The sequence below is a fragment of the Plasmodium fragile genome (assembly GCF_000956335.1).
Source record: "Plasmodium fragile strain nilgiri unplaced genomic scaffold supercont1.25, whole genome shotgun sequence".
Taxonomy (NCBI): Eukaryota; Apicomplexa; class Aconoidasida; order Haemosporida; family Plasmodiidae; genus Plasmodium; species Plasmodium fragile.
Window position 1 is genome coordinate 189,909 of NW_012192605.1, and position 24,135 is coordinate 214,043.

Genomic DNA, 24,135 nt, shown 5'->3' on the forward strand with positions numbered 1-24,135 from the left:
GAGAGCAGGGGGGAAGGGAAGAGCTCCTCGTAGGTACATATATGTATCTGTATGCACACGTTTTATCCTCTTTGGTGCTGAGGGGATTTATATGCTTAGATGTCACTTGGGTGCTACATCAAGTATTTCCTACGTACTCGTACCGCACCAAAGTACGAACAGGAACATACGTTGTGTGTTACTTATGCGCATACACGAATGGGCATATAACAGCAATGCGTTTTCAACCCCCCTTGCACTTTATTCTCTCCTTATAGGGGCAATAAAAGGAGGACATTACCACACGGTGTTACCTTCTGCGATATGTACAATTGTGCATACATGCCCACTCCGTGTGCACACTTGTTATATTTAAGCTGCCACTTGAGCAAAACTGCGCCACCTCTGCGCTCTTCAACTTGTGCATACCCCACCCTCAAAAAAGGGTCACAAAGGGGAAGGGAGAAAAAAAAAAAGAAGAAGCAAAGTTGCTAATGTTCTATAAAAAAATGAGGAAAATTTTTTTTGCCCTCTCAAGCGCCACTGTACAGAGCCGAACAAAACTGTACAAGGCCAAACTTGGTAATGACATACACTATGAATACGGCCCTCGCGGTTTCACCGCTACCTAATTTTGTGTATTAACAAAAAAAGGGGGGACGACAATGCTTCTTTTGATTTGCACAAAACGGGCACAAAAGTGTGGCCATATCATACACCTCCATATTCATACTACATCCGCACAAGGCCAAATACACATACATAAAAAAAGAGTAGAGTGTTTCCCAATTTGATGAAAAAAAAAAAAAAAAAAAAAAAAAATTCTTCATCTCAACAGCTTTTATAATAGTAGCGTGCTTGCCTATATCTCATTTTATCGCTCTGCCTTTTTTTTTTTTTTTTTTTTTTCTCAGCATGCCCTTGAAACCTAGCTAGGTATGTTCAGCCAGTTGACACAGCTCCGTTTTATGCTCCCAAGGGGGTTAAAGGCTTGCCAAGAGCATAAATGAGAAAATGTGAAAAATATGCATTACGTGTATATATACACAGGTACATACATATTTAAACATTTTATTAAGAAAAAAAAAAAAAGCATTTCATTATAGCTCCATTTGACATAGGTTAACTCAGGAAAAAAGAAAAAAAAAAATACTCATTTTGTCGTGTACATGTGAGTACTTTTTTTTTTTTTTTTTTTAATCCCGACGTTTTTTTGGTATTCACTAGCAATCTAGCCTTGTACACCTCCTACTCCTTTCCGTTTTTTTTTTTTTCATTTTTCTCTTCATCACATTGTTATATGATATTGTGCAATGTGAAATGCCTTTTTCCCCTGTTGCTCTGCTTATTTCCTGATGGCACCTTTTTTTTTTTTTTTTACGAATGCATAGAGGGGTTATACAAACTGCTTCACATGCACATTACAGGGTGACTGCGTGTATGTACAACACCTATGCATGTGCCATGCGTACAGATATGTGACTATGTACTTATGAATGAAAGAACGCAGGCAAGTACACTAGTGGGATAACATTTGTCCTCTTCCTCTCGCCGCTTCCCTAACCTTTCTTCTCTGCACGGTTCACGAGGGTGGCATTCTACATTTTGCTCATGCAAAATATGAAATACGCCCCATTGGCAAAAAGGATGCTTCCACTTTTAATACTTCTCCCGTCCTCGTCCAACACACATGAAATAGACTGCCACACAGCGTACCCACAAAAGTGAGAAAAGGTATGAATAACATCTTCCCCCTTCCGTATGTGTGTGCACACGGAGTGGGGGTACATAAAGAAATTGCATTCCAAATTGAGTGTACGCACTGTATTCCGCCGCTTCTGCATTTATGTATCTACCCATATGTACCTCTATACACGGTATGTGTAGGTACGTCCCCACGATGCGTTGCGCGAACGTGATGTTGCACAGTTCGCATAGATCGGTCGTCTAACAAGAGCCAACACGGAAATGAACATCCTTAATGGGGGAGCAGCGTGCGTATATCACATGCCCCCGCGTACTGCCTCGTACGCCTTCATGGGGGATGGAAAAGCGGGGGGACATACCATAAGACTTATAACAACAACGATAAACATGTTCATTCCGTTGAAGCCCCGAACAGTGCCAGCGGGGTAAACGGAGGTGGGTGTGTAAATGTCACCAACTGAACAGTGGACGGAAAAAAAAAAAAAAAAAAAGCGCCACAGTGAATTGAACGAAACCGTAGGAAAAGACACAACCGTTGCACACTTTTAATTTTGTCATTTAAAATTTATTTTATTTTTTTTTTTTTTCAAAAGTTATATAATTTGAAAACAAACTCATCGGAATTTAAAAATTGTAGAGTGGAGGAATGAACATCGAAAGGTGGAAAAATAAAAGCGGGAAAAAGACGTGCTCATTATTTGGCACACAAAAATAAAACGGTGAGGATTACATCACATTGGTATACGTAAGAGAATTACGTTTGCCAAACAAAAAAAAAAAAAAAAAAAAAATGCCACGTAAAAATAATAATGAGAATAGGAAAAATTGTACACACACAAATGATGGCTAGCATAACCAATTCAAACAAATGGTTACAAGTGAACAGCTATGCTCATAGTGGTCATTGCCAGTGGACCCCTTCTCCACACAACAAAGCAAAAAAAAAATAAATAAATAAAACAAAACGACACGAGTGTTAAAAAGGTGACAATGTCCTTACGACAATTTCTCCCTCTTGCTGTTGCCCTTTTTATTTTTATTCACCTTTGCAGGCACATCAGCAACAACTTTATTTGCTGCGTGCCCTTCCTTTTGTATGTGTGCAAATAATTTATTTCGCGAGTCAAATGTTTCCCTGCACATTTTACACACCAAACCTTTTGTATTTTCTTTTATTTTACTTTTCGAGTTTGCTTTCCCGCTTACACCCTTATTGTCTTCCGTCGGCTCCTCCAAGTTCTTTTCTTCCTTTTCTTTCTTGTTAATGCCTTCTTTTTTTTTTTTTTTCTTTTGCAATTTTTTTTTTCGCTTGGAGGATGCGTAGTCGTCGCTCGAGTCCGTAGCGTTTGCAGGTTGTGCAGCGTGTCCGGCGATCTTCTCCGGCTGTGCAGAATCGTCCTGCTGGGGACACTCCCCCCGCTGCAAACTTTCTGCTTCATCCGACGCACCTTCTTCTTCCGCTGCATGCGCTAATTTGTTTCGATTCCGCTTCTTCCCTTTGTACCAAGACAACACGTCTTCATCCAGGTGTGAGGACTCCGACGCGCAGTTGATCGACTGGGGTAGGTTGTTCACTGGTGTCGTGCTCTTTTTGTGTTGTTTTTTTTTCGTTTTGGATTTTGGGGTGCGCTTGTCTGGGCGTCCATCCGAGTTGTCGCTTTGTGCATTATTTAGGTCGTCCGTCTTGCCATCCATGTGGTCATCCATCTCATCGTCCACCTCATCACCCATCTGACTATCCAATCGCTGAGCATCCAACGGCTGACCCTGCGGCTCGTCCCCCCCGGCGCCGAAAATGCCCCCCTCGGCATACTTCTTGGCATGCTTCAAAAAGTTGCTCATGTGCTTCTTCGACTTCTCGTGCGAGCTGTACTGCTTCATGCTTTTAAAATTTTTCCTGCACACTTCACACCTGTAAATGATTTCGCCGTACTCGTTGTCGTCATGCCTGTCGCCCTCACCATGTCCAACCTCTTCACCGTTGTCACCCTCTTGGCTTCCGGATACGTAGCCACATGGTTGTTCCTCCTCAGACAAGGCCTCATCCCAGTGTTCATCCCCCCCGACATCCTCCCTCTTCTCCTCATTCTGCTCAAACAGAAATTTCCTCTGAAGCATTTGTTCTCTACGCTGCCTTTCCTTCTCCTCCAAATTTTTCCTCTTCTCCTCAGCCAACTCCACAACCCTGCTAAGGTACCTCGAATCATGCTTCTTCAAATGCTCCACCAAAGACCTCACATTTTCATTAAACTCCTTCCTTTCCCTTACACTTCTCTTCTCGGCAACTTTTTTTAAATTCCGTCTTACATACCTATTCTCTTGTTCATACATTTTCATATATTCATATGAGTAGTCAAATTTTTTAACTGTAGAAAAATTGGACCAATATAAATAAAATTGGTCAATGTCTTTTCCTTTCGATTGAGAATTTCCAAATGAGGGTGCATTAATTTTATTCTCTTGCTCCTTTCCCTTTCCCTTTTTTCCATAACGGTAACGCATACTGAGCTCATCATTTTCTGCTTTTATTATTTCTTCAAATAATTTTCTATACACATTATAAAAACTTCTTTCGTCTGTGTCATTAAATCCTTCATAACAGCTGCTGCTAAAATATTCCCAAATGTTTATACCTGAGGTTGCGCCTCCTTCTTCACTGTCGCTGCTTCCGCTGCTTCCACTTCTTCTTCGTGCATGTCTGTTCTGCTCCCTCTTGTCTTCATGTTCCCTTCCTGCAATAATTCGTAAACGATTCTTGTCATACCATTTTCTCCTCCTCTCGTCCACCAAACATTCATATGCCTCCTGAATTTGTCGAAATATATTTGTGCACCTTTTCTGTTCCTCTTCAGATAAATGGGAATTTTTGTCTGGGTGGTACTGAAGAATAATTTTTTTGTAACTCTTTTTTATTTCCTCTACCGTGGCCGTGCTTTCAACGTTTAATATTTCGTAAAAGCATTTGCATTTTTCTATATCCATGCTGCTGCTTCGGGGGAGGCGTACTCATATGTGTGGGGGGGATAAACAACAGGTACGGCGTCAGTTCCTACGCCACAAAAAGAATAGATGTGCCAAAAAGGACAGCTACGACTTTTTTTTTATTTTCCAGCCCAGCTGCTCAGATCTGCAATCGGGATAGGGACTTCCTACTTAGCTTTTCTCCTCCACGTCAGCTCGTCTGCTACACCACAGCTCATCCGATTTATATGCGGGCCGGCCGGGAAAAAAAAAAAACACTCTCTAATAAGGAATGCAAAACATGAGCATAGGCGTTCCCTACTTGCGTCACTACCAAAAATGGCTGCAATGTTGTCACAAACAGGTTGCAAAAATATCGCTCAAGTGCCACAAAAAAAAAAAATCATGATCAATGGGCACGCGATGGACGCCTACTGCTCTTCATGCTGCTCCCTTTCAAGAGCTTGTAAACGGACATAACAGAGCAAGCAGCCCAGCTCCGCAAAAGATTCTGTCCCTTAACGCGGAGAATCCTCACATGATCATCGGATCGAGTAGCAAAAATAGGGAACCATTCACTTTGCTGCCCGTTCTCACTAATTCTTATAAAAGGATATGCACAAGTGCTTTTTTTTTGTTTTTTCTAATTTCCTCGGTAATTTATAAACCCATCTGGCAATATTTCTCGTCCCGTCGCAGCATCAACATGTTCCATTTTTAGAGCGCCGTCGGTAATAAGTTTTTTCCGGCCACTTTTGGCGCGACCAAATTTGTTTGCCGCAGAAAAGGATCATGCTGCTTCTGCATCTGCTTTTGCTTTTTTTTTTTTTTATTTGTATTTTATTTTTCAAAATGGCAACAGGCATGGATTGAATGTTCAAGTGGTATAGGTTTCTTTTTTTTTTTTCTGTGCGCGCCCTTTTTTTGCTAATATAATATACCCCCTCACATGCTGCTGCTATCTGTCCCTTTTTTCGCTGCCACCTGTCTGTGGTTAGTTATGTGCCTCACAGACAGAGGGCGGAAGCCAGCGCCGTTTGAATTGGGGTTAACCGTCCGCAGCTCCCGCGTCTTTAAAAAAGTGCGAAGACGTAAAATAGGGGAACTACAAAAAATTAAACAAACTTCACCGTTAACGTAAAAAAAAAAAAAAATGCATGTACGTATATATATATACACATACATAGACATATGTAATCTTCTTCATGGGAAAACAAAAGCGCATGTAAAGCTTAAAAAAAAAAAAAGTCCAAAAACGAAGCAGGCACGTCTGCACACGCATCCACGCGATTCGCTTACTTGAAAAATTTTTCTACCGGGAAAAATGCTACACATAGTGCTTCTCCCCCCGTCAGGCCAGCAAATCCCTGTTGGCCAACGCGCGGTCGATCACGGAGGAGCCAGACCAACCGGACGAGCCAATAAAATCCTGCGCCACAATGCCATAAAACTTTTTCTGAAAAGCAACCAGAGACCTGTTCCGCTTCATGGACAAGTCGGCAGTGGATATGTTCATAATGACCCGCATCTCCGCCAACAAGTAGCTCAAAACAGAACCCGCATAGTAACATGAAAAATGATACGGGAAGCTTGTAGAGTGTATGGAATAGCTCGATCCAATTTTGTACGGTAGATAACTTTCAATGAGGTTGTAAAAAGGGGCCAAGGAATCACCTGCACACGACTGGTCATGTGAAGCTTTACCACGATTATCCAAATGGTTAGCAAAAAAAGCATAAGGGTTTAAATCATGAATCTCGTAGTCTATCACTGCATGCGTGTAGATATTAGCCAACCGAGAAGAATCAAATTTAATCGACTTGAATATATCTTCATTTATTTTGGAATTATTATCTGCCTTATTTGATAAAGCCTGTAACACACTGAAGTTATTTACCAGGTGTTCATTCATGTGAGAAAAAAACTCTGCATAATCCAATGGCATTTTCGAAAACTGATATAAATTATACCTCCTTGATAATAATAACAAATGGTACGCATGTCCAAATTCATGAAACAGCGTTAAAATTTCTGAACAACTGAATAATTTTTTTTCTATGGGTATAGTTCCAATGAATTTATAATCCAATACTACATGCCCTGTGAATATCAGGCAGGTGTTCGATAGACAGTTCATTGAGGGGACTCTGAAATAATCCCTAATCTTTATTTCCATGTAAGGTACTATGTACATATAGCCTAACAGATTATCACTGGAAGGGACTTCCCTGCTACTACTCTCTCCAACTCGACTTCGTACTTGTGATTCGTTTAAGTGTGTATTGGCACCACTGCAATGGTTAGAAGTGCTCCGCTCAATCCTATACACTAAACTCCCCATGGGCCAATTCTTCGTGACATTTTTCTCCCGCACCTCCTCATAGGAGAAATTGTAAATGCGCGAAACTATGTCCATGAAATTCTTCCACACGTACTTATGAGGGAAGAAGGTATTCACGAAATATTCGTCTGACTTGTTCATACTTTTATTGTAGTAGTAGCTCCAGTCGTGCATGGTGGGTTTGTCACGTCGCAATTCGCGTCTGTCTTGCTGCAGACTGTATCGATCGCTCGGCTGAGTGACCCCCCCAACTGACGAACTGATTAACTTGCCCATGTTAACGCTCACACGCGCATAATCCCTATCCACCTTCCCCTTGACTAAATTAAAAAAGTCCCTTAATTTTTCGTACTTGCCTTTCTCACTTGTAAAATGAGACATGGAATAGTCCACCCAATTTCTATACCCAAGCTTCGTCGCTACATCATACCTCTTCTTCAAAATTTTTATTACGTCCCTATTTAGGCTTTTGTTTTCATAAGGGCTGTTAAGAAGAGTCAACACCTTTTCCCTTAACGCAGGTTCTGTTACTCCGTTTAAAATAAATTCATAGTTGTGCTTACTAATGGGTATTTTTAGCTTATTTGTGTTAAATGCGCACTGGTGCTTCTGCTTCCATTCTTCGTCTATGTTTATTTGGTTCCTGTCTATGGTCAGGTATCTGTACGGTGCGTAGGGGCGGGAAGAGGAGGATGATGAAAAAAATGTCGAAATGGGGAATACGTAAGCGTTATATATGGGGACTCTCCCAAGAGAAAATCATCACATATACAGCAACACACTAACCTTATCTTAACTCCGTTGATTTTGTTCAAATACGCGGCGCAGTCTGTGCCCAGCTCGGCCACCAAGTGGCTAACCGATTTCTCATTTTTTATGTGGATACTATACGGAATGTATTTCTCATCGGCGCTGTCCACACCCGTGATTTGTAGACTCGTGGCAATTCTCTGCTCCACATATTCAAGAACTTTCCTGTGCAAAAATGTGATCTTCTTCAACTTTGCACATGTGATTAGGAAGTAATACAAATTTAGGCAGCTCTGTATACTGATGTGACTTTTGTTGTGGTTACCCCCTGATACGAATACACTTCGCGCACTGATGAGCTTGTCAATTTCTGTCGATATGTGAAATAAATTTATGCATGTTTTGTCTACAGGATAGTTGATCAGCTTGGAACTCTTTACGTGTTCCACAATTTCCTCATGCAGTTTTCTTTTTTCCGCCCCACATAACAGGGGCGATATTTTCGAAAGAATTAGAAAAACGCATTTATTTATAATGAACTTCCTTCCTGAGTTCATTTTCAGGGGAGCTGCTCGATTTTTTTTCTCTTTCACTTCGGTTAACTTGCTGCGTTGTTGTTAACGTTGGCTCCTAGCGCATTCTCGCACAACTAGTTTCGTCCCATTCGTTCTTAACGTCAAAGTTGCCATGAAGGATGCGGCCCCCTTATGTTCATGACAGTAGAAAGTTGTTGCAGCAAGTTTCCAAAATGAGCGACGCAGTGGTAAATAGAACTTTGTTTTTTTTTTTTTTTTTTTTTTTGCAAAATGGCTAGCTAAAAAAAAAAAAAAAAATTGTGCAAAATGGCTACCCATTGTGAGAATTTGTTTTTTTTTTTTCATTGTAGGCCTTGTTCACACAGGTGAAACACAAAGCGTGAACGGTCCTTTTTGGCGCATAGAGAAATACCAGTATGGAAAACAGTGCCCTGTGATGTGGCACACTATATCCGCAGATGTGGCAATGTTTTCATCATCACGTAAATCGAATTCGCGTAGAACTGTCCTACCGAAATATTTCAAAAAATCGGAATGAATCAACCACGGAGCTGTCTGCAAGGGGCGATATTCCATACGATCCACTTGGGCACCTTGTTGTGTTTACATGTAATCAGGCAAATCTGGTACCTTTGGAAGGGGAAAAAGGTGCCATGTATTTTGTAAAACATTGTGGAGCACTAAGCTCACTTGTTTGATTTACCCCCGTACACATCCTAAAAAGTGTTACATCCACCAAAAAAATAGAGCAAACGAACGGAGAGACTGTTCCCATAAGAACCGTAAAAAGATGTATTTCTTAACAAAAGTGAACACCTTGCGGTGGCATTTGTATTTTTCCACAAGCCCGTGTAACACTCGCGTCCAGATGAACGCACAAAAAGTGCAAAAGGTGTGTGATAGCTACATGCCCGTGTATTATGGTGATGAAAAATGTGTGCCCGATGAAAGAAACTAATTCGCTGCAGGCACAGGCTCACACGCTCATGTGCACTTATTACAAAGGGGCAGACCTATTTCTGCGATACTCATTTGACTATAGCCCGCTTTACACATTGATCGAGTTCTCACCAACAGCGTTTGTTCAGTGTAGTAACATATAATACGAGGTGGCTAAAAAGGAAGTGTGACAAAGATAAACATACGCACGAGATGTGCTTGTCATGTTCTCCAAAAACGGAAAGTTCCTTTTTGAAAGGCGAACAAAGACATGATAACTTTGCAAATCCGTTTCTAACAACTCAATCGTGTACCACCTTATCTGTTCATTTGCACCATGTTGTGTGTATTTTTTTTGTTTTTTTTTTGGAAACTTCCTTCGACGCGGCGAACTGAGACATTTCCCAAGTTGGACAATTTACACCGCTCAGAGCAGAACAAAATTGTTAACAACCCGGGGAACATCTATTTCGTTTTCTTCTGAGCTTGCACATGGTTGCATAAATTATCCCTTCCCGTTTTGTGCATTGAAGAACTAGAAAGTCAGAAATGTATAAAATTAAAAAAAAAAATTTCTTATAAACAACATATTTTTTTTTTAAATAAAATATTTTTTTTAAATGAAACATCTTTTTCAAATATAACAATTTTTTTCCCACGCAATAATTAATTCGGTGTTATTTTGTTGCGTCAGAATAGCGTCTTTTAAATGTAGAAAATGGGGGAAAAAAAAAAAAATGTGCGCACGAGTGGACGGGTGTGGACGGGTGTGCACGCATAGCAAGTGCATATAATATACACATGCGTACAACAGCAGCAACCCGGTTATGCACAGTTCGCATTAGGAAAACTGACCAGGGGTCGGGGAGAATTACCAAAGAACAGGAACCAAGAGCGGAAACTACGCCAACACTGAAAAGTGTCTTCGAACATGTTAAATGGAAAAGAAAAAAAAGAAAAAATGCAAAATAGTGTAATTTTATTTCTGACCATTCTTACGATGCGGAAGAGGGACACAATTGTCTAAAAAAAACTCACTGCACTGACGACAAAATCGAGTGGCAATAAACGCACAGCTATATTGCAAAAACGTGTGACACTGGAAGAAGTAGGGGGCAGGCGGACTCGGAGTACACATCGCACACGTGGCAGACTAAGCAATTGTGCCAACCCTGTCGACGTCGCACCCCAGACGACCGTTTAGCCGCGTTAAGGAAACAAATGAAAAGCAGAACGCAGCATAATATAACCTAGCACAACACAGCGCAACGCTTCCATCATTACAAGATTGTCTATGGACAGACTCATATGCTCCCTTATTTGTTCTATCTACCCAATCTGCGTGGAAGAAATGACGTTATTATAATTCCTGTCCTAGTATTTAATGTGTTTTTTTTTTTCTTTTTTGTTTATCGTGTCAATGCTGTGTAGTTGTCCTACTCTCATATCATCACTGCGTCGCTACCGAACGAGCCGCCTCCTTTTTATGAGCCTTCAATACAAAGCTACTACATTTTGATGAGGCCATCTTGATCATTGAAGAGCAGTAATACACCAAGTAGAGTCATTTGACACATTATATCACCTGACGTGTTATTTTTATTTTTTTTATATTTTTTACAAAACGCTTCTGCAAAATTTGTCACATGTAGGGGCACTATACCGTAGGACGATATATAAAGTTTACGCCAAATTAGTGCACTACACTCCATTTGACCTAGTTACGTTTTGTCATACGTTTCCCTTCCTGTGGAAAGGACGCGGCATGCAGAAGGACAGATTAGCTAAGCGGTGACGCCGTGATGCGAAAAATCAACGCAACGATTAAGTGATGCAAACAAATCGACGTGTCTGTTCCGCGACGCGACAAGTGAACAAGGGGATGACGGCAACACCCCCTGGGACCAAGCATTCCGACAAGGACGTCTACCCCACCCCTCCTCAGTGACACCCCCCTCCAAAAAAAAAAAAAAAAAAAAAAAAAAAAAAAACATGAACGATAATAGCGAGCACCTACTACTATTCTATGATGCGTACAAAGATAACAGAAACAAATGGGGAATCGGATTGAATAAACTAAACATTCATATAGACAATTACAAAACAAGCAAAACCAAATTATTCTTATATGCATTGTGGAACATCCTCATTTTTATATATATGCTTGAGTTTTGCGTGAACCTATTTTTTCATCTTTCTGTGTCACATGGTAATCTCGTGAGCAACAGTATTATTTCCTTTTCTCTGTTGGATTCCATTTTAGTTATCCTGCTGACAAGCCAAGGAGTACATGCGTACTCGAATGACAAATCAACAGAACTACACACGTGCGCAAAATATTTCCATGTCTTGAGCATTTGGTGCTCCGTCAAGCTGCTGGTCTATGTGTTTATCGCCATACTGTCCTTTGCGCTTCTTCCTAGTGACAAGCTCAACCACCTTTTTTATTTTTATGGAACCAAGGGCGTTTACTTTAACTACTTCATAGAGATTGTTATAACTGTGAACGTGATCAAGTCCGTGTTAACGTTCTTCACTGGTAAGCGGCCTTCGCAGTGTGTTGCCCTTCCTGCATTTCACGTTGTGCTGTGTAGCTTACTCCAATTACACACCTTCCCCCTCCGCAGGACAAAAACTCCAGTACATCTTGAGCTGCATCAGGACGTCCACCATCCTAAAGAGCAAAATTCGAAAAGACCTCGAGAAGCAGTCCTTCCTATTTGAAGACCACACCTATGGCACATTCATGACTGACATGCGCGAGTGAACCATGTTGTCACCGAGTGATTAAGCCCACTGGGAAGAAGAAACCGCTTGACCATCTCAACATTGTTGATGTGCTGCTTCCCCCTTTGTGCTGTTCACACTTTTTTTTTTTTTTTTTCTTCTCTATGTTGTCACCCTCACCCCCTTCATCATACCTTGAGTGTCCTACCATTTGGCTCGTTCCACCTGATGGGTGAAATTGGCTTGTCCGTGCTCTGCATACACGTGGGCACGGGCACACACAACTTTTTCTGCCCTACTTAGATTTTATGTTTTATAATGTATATCCAAGTTGCTACCTTTTTCTCCCTTCCCCCTGTACACGCCTCTTCCCCGTCTTTACATTTCTGGGGGCAACGCTGTACACGTCACATTTCTGCATGCGCTTTTATTAACTCCCGCTTTGTTCACATACAGTTGGGCCCATTGCTCACAGCACTTCTCCTCTTTTTCATGTTTTTAATTTTTGGCCTCTTATAAAAATTACCTAATTTTTTAATTGAAATTTATTTGCCCTATTTTAAAATGCCTCTTTTGCATGACGGCCTATTCGTCGCCGCGAGCGCATGTGTGCCCGTGCCAAGGATAAGGCGACTGGTCACATTTCCTTTTTCCTCATTCAGGGGAACGCTTAGTTGGAAGCCCCACCCATGGCGCGTTCCTTCGTCAAAAGGGGGTGTGTACTAGTGTATCTTCGCCGTTCCGGGGAGCACCAAGTTCGTGCAAACAAAATGAATTAAAACGGAATAAAATGAAATCAGTATGAATATACATATGTGTGTAAAGAAGCAGCATGCGTAAGCCGCCTCCCCCCCCTTTACCCCCCCAAATGGCAGCCATGTGGACGAGACGCTTCTTCAGTTAATTCGACTTAGTCGCCGTTACATCAGAAGGTACGACGCCCAAGCGTACATATTACATCCCACTCCTCTGCTACCCATTTTTTGGAACCACCAACTGTTCGCGGAAGGGTCTCTCTCATTCGAGTGGGTAAAAATTACCACACGGTTGTGCAAAAACAAAACTGTATGCTTAAATAAAAGATGGAAATGAGTTACGAAGACCCCATCACAGCCCTACATGGATAGTAGTCTAGGTAGTGAGCTGTGCATATTCAAACAAAATGGCCATTTACGCGCTAGCAAGTCTTCTCCTACTTCTAATCCACACGCACCTTCACGGGTCCCTTTCCATCAAAGTGGTTCCACATGGAGACACAAAAATGAGTCCACGAATGACGTGGAAACGTTCCCGTAGGGTGCCCACCCCCCAGTATATAACAACCCCACTGAACAAAAGGCAGGTACGAAATGAAAACGAAAAGAGTGTTAGACGCAGCGCGAGGAGTATAAAGGTACAAATGATTTTAGCGCCAAAAGGATCGATGCACGAAAAAAAGACAAAAGAAATTTTGGAAGACCCACTTAAAAACTACCCATGGGAAATCAGCATCCCCTTTCACGAAACAATAACAAAAGAACTTAGTCCATATTATAATTTTTTAAAATGTGAATGGGCCTATGTAGATCACAAAAAGGACGTAAGGAGACCATGTGGGAAAATTGAAGGAGGGCTAGACAATTACCATGGGAAAGGATTGAAATTAGAAAAAGGAGTAGACAGACCAAGGTATAATAAAATGGCATATTACGATGACCATGGAGTAGAATGGAGAAATATAAACCAAGAAGAATTAATAAGATTTGATTTCCTTCCAGATGGTAACCAAGATCAAACATTTCTTGAATCGGAAGAAGATTTAGAATATCGCCAATGGGGTAATTGGAATTACAACGCGTCTAAGGAGACTACACAATTGAACTCTGCTTGGAGAGATCCTGTATTGTCTAGGAGTTTAACAAATTTAATTTACCCATGGAATCATAAGGCACATGAAAATCATATTATACCTTACGGATATACGTCTCCTGCTTTGTTTATACCTGAACCCAAAATCGAATGGGAACTCGCTGCTAGGGGATTTTTCGCAGGCTATTATGAAGATCCAAATTGGTCACGCATCAAATATTATAGGCAAACCAAAAAGCTAATTCTTCAATGGCATGATGAAAGTAATAATAAAAATGGTGAAAAGGATACCCGCATAATGGATAAAATAAAAATGGAACTATTCGGTTTGTCAGCAAAAAGAAGATACCCATCTAAGCAGATTAAACTTATAAATGAACATGCATTATTAAGAGCTAAAGAAATTGTCCTGGATCATTTATTGAATCCAAGTGGAGACCCAGATTATATAACTTACTTCCTCGACAGACATGAACCCATAGATTATATTGGAGGCGGAAAACATAACTGTTCTGAAGAAGAAATTAAAAATAAAACGGTCGTACTTAATATGTGTGTTTATCCTGTTAAACAAAGACATGAAACTTATTCAAGAAATATGTCCATCTCGGAGATGGCTGAAATGTACCATTACTACATGACAGAAATTAGGGGAGAAGGTAGGTCTCATCAGTCAAGTGAAGATCCAGTGGAGGATAGGTACCAATGCTATGAGTTGCAAAAACAGAGGAACAAATTCCCTGCTTTGGTATCCCTATATAAGCCACTCTGGACCAATAAAAAATTCGGAGATGAATTTGGGGATGCTCTGCAAGAGGGCCAGAAAATACGCATCGACCAGCTACGCACCTTCAACAGAAAACTCAAAGTTAGAAGAAAAACCAAGCTGACCCCAGAGGAGAGAGAAGCCTACAACTACGTCGACGACTACAGCCATGTCGACGACCAGTACGAGTTTTAGTTTGTCAAGCGCAGCGTCGGGATGTTGCGCGTCGCCTTACGCGTCACGTATGCGTAACTTCCTGACCCGCTTCTATTTTTTTTTGTGCCGTTCTAATATGCAGGAGGGGGACGCAATGGGGACCCCCATCCGTTCACGCAAGATTAAAACTTTTTTTTTTTTTTTAAAAAACAACTTCATTTGGGAACCTTCCGAGAAGGCCATTTATAGGAAAAGTGCCAGTATATCGATGGTGGTGGTATTGTTAGCTCTTCGCTCAACAGAGGCAGTGTGTACCATCTGCGCCTCACAAAAAAAAAAAAAAAAAATGCTTGTGACGAAATGGAAGACCAATTGAAAGACAGAGTAGTACATTGCAAACAGGGCGATTCTCACCTTTTTTGGTGACATTAAAAATGGTAGGAGGCGGGATAGGGGAAAAAAAAAAAAAAAAATATATATTTCACAAAATGACCATGAACATTATGCTTCGCTGCCTAACTAATGCAATAGTGCCATAGCAATGAGGAAATCCCTTCCCTCGCGCCCTGTGGGCACCCGTCACTAAATGTTCTGAAACGCGCCGAAGCTGCACACGTAGGAACAGAGCTTCTCCGTTTCTATTTCCTCCTGGAATATTGGGAGCCCCTTTTGAATGACGAAAATGAAGTTGCCCCTGAATTCGATTGCTTCTTCAATGGGGGCATAGTGCAGCTGCGAAAAAAGGGGCGGGGGGGGGATAAGTGAACATAAGCGCAGGTGTACTAAAGTAAAAGAAAAAGTGACCTCCACATATATATTAGAGGTGGAGGCAACGAAATGGGGACCCCACCCCCAAACGCGCTGCACACTTTCGTCGACGCGATTTATACACATGAGTGTCTGTATGAGCGCAGCGTACTTTTTGGGTGACGCCCCTTCCACCCTCTCCCGTTACCTTCTTCTGTTTGGAATCAAAAAAAATGACGTCCAGTTTGGGAGGGGGTTCAGCATTGAAAGCAGGTAACAAGTATAAAACGCCATTGAATTTTTTTTTCATTTTTATAAAATTAATTACACATTCGTAGTATGGCTTTAAATCATTCACGTAGCTACTCTGCATTATTTTTGCAACATCTTTGAGTAATATTTGCTTCATATTATTCTTCACAAAATAAAAATCTGGGATTGTACTTGAGGATATATACGCTAATACTCCTCTTCCTTTTATGGGCTGCTTGGAATAATGTAATTCTACCTGTCCGTTGTTTTCATCACTGTATATTAAATAGACTCCCTCCTTTACTGGTACGGATGTTGATTTGACTTCCGGTGGGGGTCCTACACAGGCTGAGGCTGCAGGGGGGGGAGGCGCTGATGCTGCTCCAAGGAAACTAAACTTGGGTTTTTTCTTCTGCAGCAATTTTGGTTTCATATCTTTTATGATTAGACGGGCACCTGTTTTTGCTTGTGCCTTTGGTTTGTCCACTTCTCCTACTTTTTTTTTTTCCCCCTCTTCATCTGTCTTTCCTTCTGCGGCTGCTTCGAGTAGACGCTTCATTATGTCTTCTTCCTCCATCATACTCAGTCGTTCCCGTTGCCTCTCTTCCTCTTGTTCCTTTTTCCTTTTTTCTTTCTCTTCCTTTTCCCTGCCTATTTCATCCTCTAAAATTAGCTCATTCATCATATCATCGTCATTGCTTCCACAGCAGAGACATAGGAAGCACCCTCCCCCTTCTCTCTTAATCCTTTCCCTCTTCGCAGCTTCCATTTGTTCCCTAACAAGTACATGGTTTGAGGAATTTTTTTCCGGGTTCTTATTCACCCCCGGATGGTTATCCTTTTGGTGAGGCCCTTCTCCATGTCGCCTCTGCCGTGGCGATTGCGCAGATGTGGTAGACTTCCAAGACTCTTCGCTCGTTTTGATCGGCTTGGCACCACTGCGCGGCCTGCTTTGTCCGTTTTGCCCGCTTTTCCCACTTTGCTTGCTTTTCTTCATTGGGGCGCTCCGCTTCTCCTTTTCCTGCCGCTGAGGCGCCTTGGACGGCGCCAAACCGGCTTCCCCCTTCTTGTGCGCCGCACCAGAATTTTTCGATGACCTCCTCATTTGGCCAGGTCCAATGTAGGCGTGCGTCCCACAAGAGGAGGCCACAATTCTGCGTCTAATCAGATGCAACCTTATGCAACTACGTAGCAAGTATTCCTAACGGAAAAAAAAAAAAAAAAAAAAAAAAAAAACATTCCAAAACAACCCCTATGTTAGCTGTAACAACGGGCTTGCACCTTTGTACAGCTAGCTTACCCTTTGGGAAAAAAAAAAAAAAAAACAAAAAAAATTAGCATGTCGCACCAGCACAGTAGATAAATTTCCCCCTACTCTATTCCACAGAAGTAAAAATGTGTAGACTTGTATGGAAATCCTCAAAGTGCATGAATGGACAATTAGGGATGCTCAAAATTGGGCATAGAAAAAAAAAAAAAAAAAAAAAAAAGGAAAAAACAAAATTCGGTGTGTGTACTTGGGCCATACTACACTTGTGGACGCACAAAAATGAGGCCTTCTATTAAAGAAACTCATAAATGGGAAGATTGAATTTTTGCATCCTGAACATGTGCTAAGTGGAAGGCGGCTATAAGAGAGAGCAACACTGGGCAGAAGATCACATGAACGCATTATAAGCATGCTTACACCGCCGCACAGACACGTGGACAACGTCGCGATGCACAAAAAAGGAACGCGTACTCATGAGGCGCTTGGGACGTACCACTCAAAAGTGTTGTCTTTGTTGCGCTCAGCATAGAATTAAAAAAAAAAAAAAAAAAAAAAAAATATTTGCCCTTCCGCAACTTGTACTCTGTCTTGCAAATTACAACTACATGCTGCACGCAGAGTCACATTTAAAAAAAAAAGTCCACACCATAATGGATATCCCCGTCCATTGGCAAAAAATTTTATTAACCAAGTAAGCGAATTTTACTTGTGTGTGTAATTGTCAGATCGGTAGACATGCTCACAGTGAGAAGTAGACCGTCTTATACGCTTCGAATGAATATACGCGTTCCTGTTTCGAGGTGCACACTGGGATGGCAACACCGCTTCAACAATTCCACAACGGCGTTCCACTATGCTGCACGGGGGTGGTCCCACAGGGGAGGGTTTATTTAAAAGAACCTCAAAAAGGGAGCAAGCGTTGCATAGGGTAACCGTAACAACCATCAGCCCACTCTACCTCCACGTCCTCCCATAGCTACTCCATTCCTTAAACTATTTCCAAAATGGAAGATTTAAGTGCATGTTACCACGAACATGTTAATTTTTTTTTTTTTTTTTTTTTCACGTGTACATACACACATTGGGAGGACACCCTACGTCCTTACCCAATGGAGGCAATTTTTATGAAACTGTGCCAACTTGTATGCTGGACCATGTGCCATAAAAAAAAAAAAAAAAGTTGCGGAGTTAACCCATTACTTCTTTGCAACAAGATCATCTTCATGCTAGAATATATAACGAAAAATAAGTTGCTCAACTTAGCATGAATGAGAATGACCACCTGAATAGCTGTTCTAACGACATCAGTTTGGAGTTTTTTTTTTTTTTTTTTTTTTCCGTTGAGGGGTTGTCTAAAGGGATAACAGCTTGTCCCCTTTCTGTCTAATGGGATCTTTCCAATTACAAGTAGCAAATGGTATGGCGTTCTTCATGCCAACTGTGCTGCATATCTGTGCAAGGATTTGTTTATCACAGGACAGGACACACTAGTGGTAACCATACACCCATTTTTTTTACTTTAAAGGAGTGAAAAAAAATAAAAATAAAAAAAGTTGTACATTTTACGGTACACACAAACGCCCCTACATATAGGGATCTGCATTTTGGCCTAACATGTTCTCAATTATGAGGCAGCAATAAAAAGACTTATAATCCCCCTAATGGGTGCACTGCTCGCTTCGTTATGCACACCATCAGCAAAAAAAAAAAAAATTAGCGACATGCCAGTTGCTATGCCGTTATTTCATCTTCCAGGTACACGTCTTCAAAAGAAAATGCCTCCTTTAGTTGTTTGGACCAGGCTGCGGAGGGAGCGGGGCGTGGCAAACATCATCACGCGCATAGAAGCATGCCCACGTGCGAATATACGGATGTAAGAATACGCACACAGCACCATGCAATCGCGCGAGCGCGCAAAACGTACTCGATTCGTAGTCAAAGGACAGGTAGGTTCCTTGCTCCGTTTTGTCACTCAACATGCGAATGTTCTTATCGCACGGCAGAAACCAAGTTGTGTATTTCTTGTGATACTTCCAAGACTTTTTCTTCAGTTCCTTCGCCGCCAGGTGTTGCTGGTAGGTTCCCTGAGTGGGGGGTACGCGGTAGGTATGTATAGGCAGGCGGACGCGCACAAAGGGAGCGCCGCCGCAACGCAGACACATTGCGCGCATGCGACTTGTCCCTATTTGGGGCCACTCACCGGTTGGTAGTAAAATATAAAAAAGAGCGTGTCCAGGGGAAGCTTCTCGAACAGCTGAGGGCTATGAGGGGAAGGGTATATCCGCATGCATGTAAATAATTTACATATACATCCCTACATGCACAAATGTGTAGTGTACGAAGTGGGGCAGAGGATGGTTACACGAGACAAACCATAGCAACCATCACAGGGTGGACCTGCCCCCTCCTGGCACGCACCTTTGAAAATCAGAAAGAGGTGTTGATGGAAAATACTCGCAAGGGTTCCCACACATTACCCGTGGGGTGTACTGGCGGAAATGATCCCTGTCGCTTTTCTTTATACAATTTGTGTAGCTATTCTCAAGAAGCTCTTGCAATTTAAGCGCTAGCAAGGGGGGCGAAAAGGGAAAAAGAAATGAATTTTACAAACAGGTGTGCCAATCTGTGTGACAAAATAAAGTGTAGAGGGGGGAAGAAACCGCCTTGCACAAATGCACGTAGCAGTTTTCTTTTGGGGGAAAATCTCAAAACAGCGACAGGGTTTTCTTCCTCCGTGTGGACCTCTTAGGAGCGGGGGGGCTGTTTCCTGCTACGCACCCCGTACAAAAGTTCCTTCATTTTCGAAAGAACGAAAAGATCGAACAACGCTTCCCCCCTCAGCTAATGCCATCTCATGTGTGTATGCATGACCAAATGATTACTAGCAAAACTACACAAATAACACACAACGGTTAAATGTATTTTTGTGGGGGGGGGGGGAATTTTTTTTTTTTTTTTTTCTGGGGCCATTACTGTTCCGCTCAAGTAGCCTCTGAGCCGACATAGACAAATTCTCATCGCTGATTCTTTTTCTCTGTCCATCCCCCTTCATCAAATTGGCCGGACTTTGGTCTTCCATCGCTTTTCCCTTTATGAGTCTAGTTGATACCTTGTCCAAGAGGAAATTATATTTTTCCCCTTTTTCGATTACACAAAAAAGGTATCAACGTTATGCAAAACGGACTCTCTACTCATTCACCCTTCTCCGTTCGTGTGCTATTGAAAAGTGCCCCTTTTGCAAAAAAACATCAACTCCCAATGGAGGCAAAAAAATAAAACAAAAAATAAGAGGGGAAAATGTAAAGAATTCAGTTTGGGGAAAAAAAAAAAAAAATTATAAAAGTAGGTCAAGTCACCTATGGGGTAATAAAAAAACTGTTTGGAAAATTCCAAATGAACTAATCAGGTGGGAAAAAAAAAAAAAAAAAAAAAAAAGTGTACAAGGGACATGTCAAAGCGGTTATCTTGCGAAGAAGTTACATAAACCACGGAAGACGGTACCTACACCAAATTAAACGCAGTGTGCACGGGAGTAGGTTGAAGCAGGAACAAAAAAAAAAGGGCTATACGACAACGGCAACAACATGGGTAAGGACATCGGTATGGTCATACGTAGCGGTGGTATAACGGTCAGACAAAATCCATGTTACGTGAAAAATAAATATATGTACAAAACGTTTTGAAAGCACCCTCACATATATGCAATATGGAAGAAAAAAAAAAAAAAAAAGAAAGAACAAATAAGAATGTGCTTCGTAAGAACAGCACCAACACCAGTACGGGGAATAATTTCCCATGCAATTTTAAGAACCAAAAATATACCCCTTTTCAGCACGTTCTTAATTAGCGCGTTGTGGTTATTTTGCTCCCGTCCACCGATGAGGAAGAGCACGATATTCTACCCAACGGGGGTCTAAACAGAAAAAAATTGAGAGACCCAGTGAGAGAAACTACACGAAATGCTCAGTGTGTAATTTGTACTGGGGAATTATGCTGGTCCATAAACTATAAAGGACGCCCCCCTTTGCATGTGGTGACCCACACCTAAACTGTAAGAATTATTTTTCCCGTTCATTTTTATGCATACATGGAGGGAACCGCGCACAGCCATAGTAACCCAACCAGAATGATTAAAAAAAAAAAAAACTCTAAAAGGACACCTGTCCTTTGCATTTAACGTGGCAAATACGAACTAGCGGACAAAAATTATAAGGCAGGCAAGTACTCGCAGGGGGTACCATTTGGGTGTACCACCCCCCTCACAAGGGCATAACAGAAGGGTATTGCTAATACGGCTAACATGGTTTAAACGGCTCGTAACGCCCATAGTTTCCGTTAGTTGCGTGGCCCCCCTGGAGCCCTTCCTTCGGAACACCGTCCTCATGGCACTGGGTACCTTTAACTCTCCCCCCAACTCGCCACACAATGCGAGGCGTCCCCTCCGTTGGCACATGTCTCCCTTCAGACGCATTCCTTCCTGTTAGCCTCTTTTTTTTTTTTTTCCAAAATGAACTTAATAAGAAAAAAAATATGCATATGGTTTATCCTTTTGATGAATTAAAAAGTGTGAGTTGAATATGTAAGCGTGTGTAAGCGTATATATATATTATTATTAGTGAATATAAGTAAATGTATATATATATATATATATATATATATATATATATATATATATATATATTTGTGGGTGAGGTACATATGTGTGTATTTGTATGTATATGCGTGTGGGGGGGGTTGTGTGTCCGTTTATCGGAATGTTTTTTTTTTTTTTTTTTTTTTAAATGTTGCACAGGTGTGTTGTGGTATGTGTACAAATAAAGTAAACGCTTTAAGATCAATCAAATTAAAAAGCTTTCACGATGAGGTGGGGGGGAAAAAAAAATAAAATTAGTTAAACATGCCAGGTGTGTTAACGGTGAAGGGAAAACATGAAAAATGAAAGGAGGCTGCAACAATAAAAATAACAATACATACACATGTATATATATATAGGCACACACGTGGGAGGCCAAAAATAAATACAAAAAAACATAAATGTGGGTAAGCAATTCTTCCAATTTTTTTTTTTTTTTTTTTTTTTTTTGGCGTGTATATATATATATATATGTATAAATAAAACTCTCAACAATTTCCTTGGCGTTTCGATCTTGACATTTTTACTACTTTCTCGATATCCCCTTGGGCTTGAAATGTTTTTTTCGCACGCACGTCAATGTGTTTGGCATGGGTACAACTTGTGTGCGCCAGCGGCCCTCGCCACGTCGCCATCGGCATGTGTATGAGCACAGTTTACTTATACATCGGTGCGCAACAGGACGCGTGAATGACGCGGCGTAATTACTCCAAAAAAAAAAAAAAAAAAAAAAAAATGTACGGCATGTCTGCACCAGTTTTTTTTTTTTTTTTTTTTTTTTTGACCCTTCTGTTCAGCCCGTTTTCTTACGTTCTGTTCAATAATTCAAAGTGCAGTTGTCACTATATACATGCTTGTCTAGTTCTCCAACGGCACATGCATGTTTCTTTTGTCACTTATAAAAACCGCTACATGTTTTCTCTGCATCCTCCACATGCTCCACTTAACTTGGGACAAAATCTGGGTGCTTCTTCAGAATGATCGTTATTTTCGGAATCCTCCTGTTGATTCGATCGGAGCTAAAGTAGGCCGTTTCAATTTTTATGATTTGTCCTACGGGTGGTTGTAGAATGGTATGCAACGCAGTGAGGTGACCAGTCAGATGTGCAGGATTGAAATGAACAAAGGGAAACACTCCCACATGTAGAAACATGTACACGTCATTTACACTTACCTATGTCTTCCTTTTCCATTATGGACGCTGCACCAATTGCAATTTTGGTGGCGCTCCCCAAGCCAGTTATTATGACTTCATCGAATGGGCTCTTTTCCTCATTTCCCGTAAACATTCTTTTTCCGATACGAGCATAGAACGTTGGCTTCTTAGTCATGGAGACCTACAAAGGGAGGGGGTAGAAGAAGCAACAGGGTGTTATACAGAAGTCCGCGTACATGTGCGTGTGGGCGGCAGGCGGTAGCTTCGCCTTCTGAATGGACGCGATTGTGTTGGACAAAAATGCGATGCGTGTGACAGGGGGGGAGCGGGAAGCATCTATCGCATGTGCAAGCATATATGTACGTGGAGCAGCGCGCGCATGCACTAACATTAATGAGAGCACACGAAATACTAATCGTGGAAAAAAAAAAAGAACAAATCAGACAGAGTAACACAAAACATTATCGAACAAGCACAAAAATGCGGAAAGTTTCCACGCCACTGAAAATTCGCCTTTACGTTTATAACATTTGAAGAACGTCCAACCCAATTTTACGCAGCGACATAAGATTGAATGAAAAAGGGCAAAACATGAATGAGTCATAAACGCGCGTTTCGTGAATGCAACAACGGGGAGTACCGCTGAAATATATTTTTTTTCAAATAATTGCGCCAAGGAGAATGCAAAAAGGAGGTACATTCAGGTCTGCAATTGGGTCTACATATTGGGGTTCGTTCATTTCGATCATGATAACTGCTCTCCCTGTGCTGTCCCGTTATTCATTCTCCACGGTTTGGCTGAGTCATATACATGCATATTTGCAATTTTTGTCGCGTCATGCATTTCCCCCCTCTGATCTACGTCTCACGGGCGCCGTAATTACCTGGATCGAGTTCTCGGCCCGTTCCTGTGAGTGTTCCTCTGTGCTTCCCATTTTGTATAAAAATAGCGGAGTGGTTGCTGAATGAGGCAAATACAAAACAACGCTTTTGCGTGGCTCTACGGGGTGTGATGTACACTTCAGGCGGTTCTAAAGAGCATATGCAGGTGGCATCTACATGTATGCATGCACTGCTTAAACGGCTTTAATCTTATGTGCAAACTGCAGGAGGTCAACACGTGCGCGCATAGGGTATATAAATATATGTAAGCTCTAGCATATATGTATGGGGGATGTACGTAGATATTACGTGGAGATGACGTATCAAAAGGGGCGCAGAGCTTTATTTATATATATAAACGCAAAAAAAAAAAAAAAAAAAAGAAATTTTACATGTATAAAAAAAAAAATATAAATGATATGAATCAATTTAGGTATAAATAATAAAAAAGAAAAAAAAAAAAAAAAAAAAAAAAAGGGGGGGGG

At 41.3% G+C, this 24,135-nt stretch overlaps 7 protein-coding genes across 7 annotated transcripts; 2 read left to right on the forward strand and 5 right to left on the reverse strand.

Annotated features, from left to right (window-relative positions):
- Nucleotides 1–2,682: 2,682 nt before the first annotated feature.
- AK88_02557 (uncharacterized protein) lies at nucleotides 2,683–4,668 on the reverse strand (the record flags this gene model as incomplete). Its single annotated transcript, XM_012480182.1, has 1 exon — nucleotides 2,683–4,668. The coding sequence occupies one exon, from the start codon at nucleotides 4,666–4,668 to the stop codon at nucleotides 2,683–2,685; it is 1,986 nt and encodes a 661-aa protein (XP_012335605.1).
- A 1,330-nt stretch (nucleotides 4,669–5,998) lies between these two features.
- Nucleotides 5,999–8,295, reverse strand: AK88_02558 (uncharacterized protein; the record flags this gene model as incomplete). The annotated part of the gene is made up of 2 exons (XM_012480183.1): nucleotides 5,999–7,649; nucleotides 7,775–8,295. The coding sequence occupies 2 exons, from the start codon at nucleotides 8,293–8,295 to the stop codon at nucleotides 5,999–6,001; spliced, it is 2,172 nt and encodes a 723-aa protein (XP_012335606.1).
- Nucleotides 8,296–11,205: 2,910 nt separating this feature from the next.
- AK88_02559 (uncharacterized protein) lies at nucleotides 11,206–11,980 on the forward strand (the record flags this gene model as incomplete). Its single annotated transcript, XM_012480184.1, has 2 exons — nucleotides 11,206–11,752; nucleotides 11,841–11,980. 2 exons carry the CDS (start codon nucleotides 11,206–11,208, stop codon nucleotides 11,978–11,980), a joined length of 687 nt encoding a protein of 228 aa, XP_012335607.1.
- A 1,122-nt stretch (nucleotides 11,981–13,102) lies between these two features.
- AK88_02560 (uncharacterized protein) lies at nucleotides 13,103–14,749 on the forward strand (the record flags this gene model as incomplete). Its single annotated transcript, XM_012480185.1, has 1 exon — nucleotides 13,103–14,749. One exon carries the CDS (start codon nucleotides 13,103–13,105, stop codon nucleotides 14,747–14,749), a length of 1,647 nt encoding a protein of 548 aa, XP_012335608.1.
- Nucleotides 14,750–15,292: 543 nt separating this feature from the next.
- Nucleotides 15,293–16,814, reverse strand: AK88_02561 (uncharacterized protein; the record flags this gene model as incomplete). The annotated part of the gene is made up of 2 exons (XM_012480186.1): nucleotides 15,293–15,442; nucleotides 15,666–16,814. 2 exons carry the CDS (start codon nucleotides 16,812–16,814, stop codon nucleotides 15,293–15,295), a joined length of 1,299 nt encoding a protein of 432 aa, XP_012335609.1.
- Nucleotides 16,815–18,710: 1,896 nt separating this feature from the next.
- AK88_02562 (uncharacterized protein) lies at nucleotides 18,711–20,058 on the reverse strand (the record flags this gene model as incomplete). Its single annotated transcript, XM_012480187.1, has 5 exons — nucleotides 18,711–18,781; nucleotides 18,904–19,063; nucleotides 19,180–19,240; nucleotides 19,398–19,545; nucleotides 19,953–20,058. The coding sequence occupies 5 exons, from the start codon at nucleotides 20,056–20,058 to the stop codon at nucleotides 18,711–18,713; spliced, it is 546 nt and encodes a 181-aa protein (XP_012335610.1).
- A 2,497-nt stretch (nucleotides 20,059–22,555) lies between these two features.
- On the reverse strand, nucleotides 22,556–22,901 carry AK88_02563 (uncharacterized protein; the record flags this gene model as incomplete). Its single annotated transcript, XM_012480188.1, has 2 exons — nucleotides 22,556–22,665; nucleotides 22,787–22,901. The coding sequence occupies 2 exons, from the start codon at nucleotides 22,899–22,901 to the stop codon at nucleotides 22,556–22,558; spliced, it is 225 nt and encodes a 74-aa protein (XP_012335611.1).
- Nucleotides 22,902–24,135: the final 1,234 nt, after the last annotated feature.